This window comes from Manihot esculenta, chromosome 8 (genome assembly GCF_001659605.2).
Source record: "Manihot esculenta cultivar AM560-2 chromosome 8, M.esculenta_v8, whole genome shotgun sequence".
In the NCBI taxonomy this organism is placed as follows: Eukaryota; Viridiplantae; Streptophyta; class Magnoliopsida; order Malpighiales; family Euphorbiaceae; genus Manihot; species Manihot esculenta.
In genome coordinates this window covers 9,047,132-9,054,001 of record NC_035168.2, presented here as the reverse complement: position 1 = coordinate 9,054,001, position 6,870 = coordinate 9,047,132, and the positions used below count along the sequence as shown (strand labels likewise).

Here is a 6,870-nt window from a genome sequence, read left to right as displayed (position 1 = left end):
TATATCAAGGAAACAGTAAGGGATGATCAAAGGAAAGATGGAAGTCTGGGTGTGAGTTTTGAAGGAGAGGGTATGAGAGAGTCTGAAGGAGGCGCTCAGGCCTCAGGATCTGCCTACCCACCTCAACACCAACCTTACCCACAGGGACCCGCGTATCCGATGGGAGGAACATTAGATTACTCTAGCTACCACTCGTACCCCTCACACATGCCCTATCCTCCCTATTACCCACCATATCCACCTTATCCCATGTTTTCACCTCCACCCTTTTATCAGAATCTGGCAAAGCCTAACCCAGAGAGTGCTGCACCACCTCCTCCCCCACCATCAGAACCAGTAATTCCTGAAGCTCAACCTCCCAAACCTAACCCCTCAGCAGGGAAAAAGGTTAAAATGACATATTATCTGAAGTTGGATGCTCCTAAGTGTAAAGAAGGGGATGACTCGTTCGAGTACATTAAAGCAGTGAAAATGATAGCTAATGAGCTAGGGGCCAATGACAGTAGAGCCATTCAGATGGCGGGGTTCACTCTAGAGTGCAAGAAGGTAAAAGAGTGGTTCAAGAATTATGTGGACCAAAAACTGGACGACTTATCCTCGGAACAGTTTGCAAATGAGTTTGCAGGATGGGCCTTTCCAGACAATTCGAGGGAGTTGAAGGTAATATAGTTTGAACAGCTATGACAGACTGAAGAAATGAGTGTGGATGAGTACACAGATAAATTTCTGGAGTTGCTTCAGTTTGTGGGTCAGGCTTATGACACTAACCGGAAGAAGGCTAGGAGGTATACCATGAGACTCCACTCTAGGTATTCCTCCTTGATCTTAGCGGTAGAGAGAGAGAGTTTCCACACTATAGTGGATACAGCCAGAAAAATGGAGGCTAGTGCCATCATACGGGGAACAATAAAATAACAGGAGGCAAAGTCCCCGAGTTCCAAGACCTCGAGTACAAAAAGATTTGATCTCTCTTCTTTAATGCAGCTACCACGGGGAGTAAAAAGTGGAACAAATCCACTAGGAAGACTAAGAAGAACAAGTTTTGGAACAGGTTGAAGTATGGTCTGGGAATGGGTAGTGGTTCAAGCTCTGGTTCAGATAGCTCTGGATGTGTGAGGTGCTGTAAGCCGCACAAAGGGCTTTGTCGGTTTGGGACTACAACTTGTTATAGATGTGGTCAAGAGGGGCACATGACACATGAGTGTCCCAATGCAGCTAGAATGACTCAGTCCCAACAGACAGCTTCTGGCAGCGTAGCTCAGCCAGCAGCTTTAGCCACATCACATGGTAAAGGGCGAGGTAGAGGGAGAGGGACAACCTCTTCTTCAGCAGGTTCCCAAGGGGAAGGTCCTTCAGGTCCAGCACGGATCTTCACCGTGTGATAGCGATTGTCGAAGCCGTCAAAAATAAACCTATTAAACAATCAACAATTAACTTGTAGATAGTGGCAATAGGGTCGAACCACAGGGATTTGATACTACGGATTTTCTTAATAATGACTTGGACAAGTAAATAACAAATAATTAAAAGAGGGGGGTTTTGTTTTGATGATTAAAACTAAATAGCAAGAGAAAGCAATAATTTAAATAGATGAGAATTTCAATAGGATAAGAATTCTAGTTGAAGCGTGGATCTATTTCAGTTTGTTTAGAATTGATCATTGATCTTTTTGATACTCTTATTTATTTCAATAAGTTAGTTTAGGACGTGGAAGACGCTTCTCACAATCCAAATTCCTCCTTAGTTTTAGTTTGATTAGGAAACGTTTGCTAATCAAACTCTAGTTAATAAGTTGCCAAGGAACGTCCTTGGGGCTTTTAGCATCGAACAACTGTTAACTGCATTAGGACTTAGAGAAACCCAACTCTAACCTTGCCAACCGCGTGGTCAAGTTTAGATTATGCAACTGATTATACTTGTGTTTAAACAATCTAAGCAATTACGGACCTAAATTATTCAAACAATATATTACTCAAGCAATTAAAAGCAACATGCCTTAATTGATTCTAAAAGCAAAGCAATAATTATAGAAAGATCAAGTTGCATAAATATTGAAATCAAATAAGAGTTTAATAATGGAGTTTTAAATCTCCCAATTCATCACAAATCTGAATATCCCCAATTTCAACTAGAAAAGATGGAATTTAGCCACTCATGGTGGACAAAATCACAGAAGAAAGAAGAAAGGAAGATGGAAAGGCTGCCGCAGACTTGCTGCTGTAATTCTGCAGTGATTCTGCTGTGGAGAGAAGATGATGATGCTGGGTTAGATGTTGTCTCCTTTTATAGCTTGAGAGTTTTAATCCAATTAGGGTTTGGAAATCCCCATCTTGACTTGGTCTTTTGTGGTCTTTGATTCCTCTTTGGATCTTGTATTTAATTGTGAATGGAATTCCTCAAGTGAAAGACCCTTTTCGTGGCTCTTGGGACTGATCTTGCAGTGTTTGAAATGGATTTGGACTTCTCCACTTTTGAATTTTGGTTTTCTGCACATTTTCCCACTTCTGCTGTCCTTCTCTGCGTCAAAGTGATTTGGGTGGGTGATTTGGGCAGATCACTTGCCCAAATCGTTTCTGTGAGCTTCCAGGTTTCTGCCTCAGCTTCCTCTGCTTGATTTGGCCAAATCACTCTGACCCAATCACTTTTTCAGCTTTTTCTGCACTTTTTCTCCAACTTTCCATTTTCTTCCTTTCCTGTAAAAACATAACAAAAACCATAAATGAAGCTGGAAAATGTGTATTTAAGCAATAATAAAGATAATAAAAATGTGGCTAAATTATGTTTGATCAAATACCCCCACACCTAGCTTTTTGCTTGTCCTCAAGCAACAAACAACTTAGTCAATCAAGCTCTTTTTTCTTTTGAGCCTAAGTACCACTTAATCAGCCCCCCCTAGACTCCCAAATTAAAGTATCACAGTATAGAGTACATGCACTAAGGTTGTTCTCCCTTTTCCTTTTTTCCTTTCACCTACCATGGCCAAAAGAAAGGTTTTTGGTTCAATCATGCTTATTCTTTTGTTTTAATCTTGATGCAACCCTCTAAGAGTAACTTGCCCTTCTTTTTAAACACACTTTTTATTCAGCAGCACTTTTTCTTTATTCTTGCCTGAAAAAGTCATCAACATTTTTACGCGAAGGTGCATATTGGTGATACCCACTTCCAGTTACTCAGTTAGTCACTTGTTCAAGTGGCTACTAGCTCTGTTCATAGCTCATTTGACCATTGGAACAGGTTTATGATTTGTGCTTTGTGCTGGTTTTTCTTTTTCTTTTCTTTTCATAATAGTTTGGGCAAATCAGCTCATAGGGAGTTACACTAACTTTTTATTTGCATGTATTTATATTTTTATTTCCCTTGACCACAGCAAATTTAAGGATTCAATTCAAGAAAAAAACTTCCAAAGTGAAGGTAGCACACTGTAATTGATTCAATTTAGGCTTAAAGGGGTGGAAAATCAATGGGGTCATGAGATAGGAAGCTTTTTTTACCTTGTTATCTATGCTGAGTAGAGCAAAAGCTAAGACAAAATTCTGTGTGTGTCCAGAAAGTGAAAAATGTGTGCAAAAGAAAAATGTGTGAAAAGAAAAAAAAATTTTGGTGTATGTCATAGGGCAAAAAGATGCAAAGAGAGACAAAAAGAAAGCAAAATATAGTGCAAAAATAATCCAACAGTACCCCCACACCTACTGCAAACATTGTCCTCAATGTTTAAACAAATATATAAAAAAATTAAGAAGGAAAGAGAAAGGGACTTCCTGGCCTGTGGGTGATTTGGCCAGGTGATTTGGGCAAATCACTCGGCCAAATCACTGTCTGTCATGGCTTGTAGGCAGGAAGTGGTCCACCAGCAGTTGCAACAGGTGCTCCATATGATGTATTATGTCCTCTATTCTGCTGAGACGAGCCTCTACTGTCTGGTCTTAAGGTGCTTCTGGTGGTACCTCATCTGCTTCTTGCTGTGGTGCCTCTTCTGCTGTCTCCTATACTGTCATCTCTGCTGTAGTTAAGTTTTGCTGATTTTCCCATCGATTTGCACAAATCACCTCTGCTGGGTTGCCTCCCAGTAGCGCCCTAGTTTAAAGTCGCGAGCTGGACTTTTCTGACTTGAAAGGCTCAAGTAATGGGGGGAGGGAAAAGGATCCCAACAGAATTAAGTAAGAAGTGCAGCACACCTTTCATTTTGGTTATAACCCATCCTATTTTTTTCATGTACTCATGAAGTAACATGATTAGTTTTTTCTCTTTCAAGTGAGTTGTGCTTCTAGCCTCTATGTTTGAATTTTTGAGGTGATTAGGCAGCACTTTGAACTCCAATTCATATTTCTCCATAAAAGGTGGCTGCAATCTGGTACTAAACTTGGGCAAATCAAATTCTGCTTGCACTGATGATTTGGGCAAATCAAAATCTGTCTGCATTGTTGATTTGATTTCTGCCAGTTCAAGTGATTTGGGCAAATTAGATTTTGTCTGTACAAGTGATTTGGGCAAATCGCCTCTAGACCAGTTTGTGCAGCATGCTGTCTCTTCCGTTTCTTTCAAATTTTTCCTGTTCTCCTCATCCTCCTGGCTAGTGTCCCTTGGTATTTGTTTGACAGCATCAAGCAAAGGTATATTGATCTCCACTTTGCGAAAGGTTGCAAGTATTTATTTCTCTTCTTTTTCTTTTTGTGATCTTGCAAATCTCTTGGGAAAGGGGGGAGGTACCTTGAATTTTTCTGCTGGTTGCTGTATTTTCTGCCTATGACTGGATTCTACCTGATCTGTTGATTTGGGCAGATCGACTTCTGCCTTCTCTGGTGATTTGGGCAGATCGCTACTGTTGGGCAGCTTAGTCTGCCTAGCAATTGGGTTAGTGATTTGGGCAGATCGACTGCCCTTATCACTTTCTGGCAGATTCTGTTCAATGACCTATTTTTGCATTTTCTCAGGCCTGCTATCTTACAGCTCTTTGCCACTCCTCAATGTGATAACACTAGCATTTTGCCTTGGATTTATCTCAGTTTGGGAGGGTAGTTTTCCTTGAGACTCAAGTTTGCTCACTGAAGTGGCCATTTGGCTCATTTGTTGCTCCAGATTTTGCACCGTATTTGCTAAGGACTTCACAATCTCTTCAAGAGGTGTGTTGGACTTTTGAGGTGCAGCTTGAGGTTGATTTCTTTGCTGGTAGCTTGGATATTGGTTGCCCCTTGCATAACTGAAATTTGGATGGTCCCTCCAACCTGGGTTGTAGGTGTTAGAATAGGGATCATACCTCCGTTGCCCATTAAATCCTCCTACTTGCTGGTCCTCTTCTTGAAGGGAGGGACATAGGTCAGTAGGGTGGCTCAAGTTTCCACATATTCCATATGGTTTGGGTTGCTGAATCTGTTGGACTTGTTGGGCTTGTTGGGCTTGACCCACAACAAGGCTACGAACAGCATTGGTGAGATCAAAAATTTAGGATGCTAAAGTGGATGTACTCACCTCATTCACCCTTCTTGGTGGCTGTTCTTGGTCTCCAAATTGTTGTGAGGCTGCTGCCATGGTGGAAATTAAATCCCTTATGGCTTGAGGTGACTTGTATTCAATTGATCCTCCACATGCTGCATCTATGAACTTTCTTTCCGAAGGTAGCAAACCTCCATAGAAGTATTCAATGAGTGACTTATCAGAGATGTCATGTTGAGGACAGCTTGTGCACAATCGATTGAATCTTTTCCAATATTCATATAGCTCTTCATAATCCTTTTGCTTGATGCAACTGATCTCTCTTTTGATGCCAATAGCTTTTGAGGTTGGGAAGTATTTGCTCAAGAAGACTCTCACCATCCCATCCCATGAAGTGATGGATCCAGGTGGTAAATAGAACAACCATTCTTTGGCAAAATCATCAAGAGAAAAGGGAAAAGCTCTTAATTTAACATGCTCTTCGGAAATACCTTGAGCCCTCATTGTTGAGCACACAATGTGAAATTCTTTGAGGTGCTTGTGTGGATCCTCATTTTTTAGACCTCTGAATTTTGGAAGGAGATGAATTAATCCGGTTTTGAGCTTAAAAGGGGCTGTCAAAGGTGGGTAAGTGATGCACCATAGTTCTTGATCATTCAAGGGTGTTGCTAGTTCGCGAAGAGTTTTTTCTTGTGCCATTGGAGCTCTTGCCTCAACGTTTTTAGCTTCAAATTCAGCAAGGACAGCAGCTGTGTAACAGCCCGGAAACCGGTACCCTTCTATAACGGCTCCAAACTGCTCGGCACTAGGATCCAGATCGGCTTAAGGCCGCCGGGACCCGTAGTAAGCCTCTATACATCCTGAACTTTAGGTATAATCCCGTGCATGATCAAACTTTTTCATAAAACTTAAGCTTTGGTCTCATAAAAACCTTTAAACTTGTTTTCCTTACCTCAGCTTGACCTATGCATGAAAACATAGAACCTCATACCAAATGGGTCATCAAGCTTGCTTTAAAACATATCCGCTTTGGGTCAAGGGATTGGAACCCTTTCTTCCCTCACGGGCCATTCAAAACTCATAACATTTGAAACATTTTCTCAAGATCATGCATAACAAAAAGGGATTTACCAACTCTCTAGGCAAAGCACAATTCTATACATCTCATGCTACAACACATGGTATATCTATACTTTTCTTAACTTGGCTCTATCTCTTTATAACATTACTCTTTCTACTCATTCATATGCTCACAACATGTCCATACATCGTCATCATCATCATGTCCACAACTAAACTATACAAGCATACAAAGCATTCATAGCATTACATAACATATCATCTCTTTAGCAACTTACATCACATACTATCTCCATAAACATATACAATAAGCATCTCTCCTTATACATAAACATAAACAGAACAAGCTAAGCTATTACA

General features: G+C 40.8%; 1 protein-coding gene across 1 annotated transcript; it reads left to right on the top strand.

The window, feature by feature from the left end:
• Positions 1-207: 207 nt before the first annotated feature.
• LOC110621444 lies at positions 208-5,775 on the top strand. Its single transcript, XM_043959366.1, has 3 exons — positions 208-660; positions 5,004-5,120; positions 5,716-5,775. The coding sequence occupies exons 1-3, from the start codon at positions 208-210 to the stop codon at positions 5,773-5,775; spliced, it is 630 nt and encodes a 209-aa protein (XP_043815301.1).
• The last annotated feature ends 1,095 nt before the right edge of the window (positions 5,776-6,870 follow it).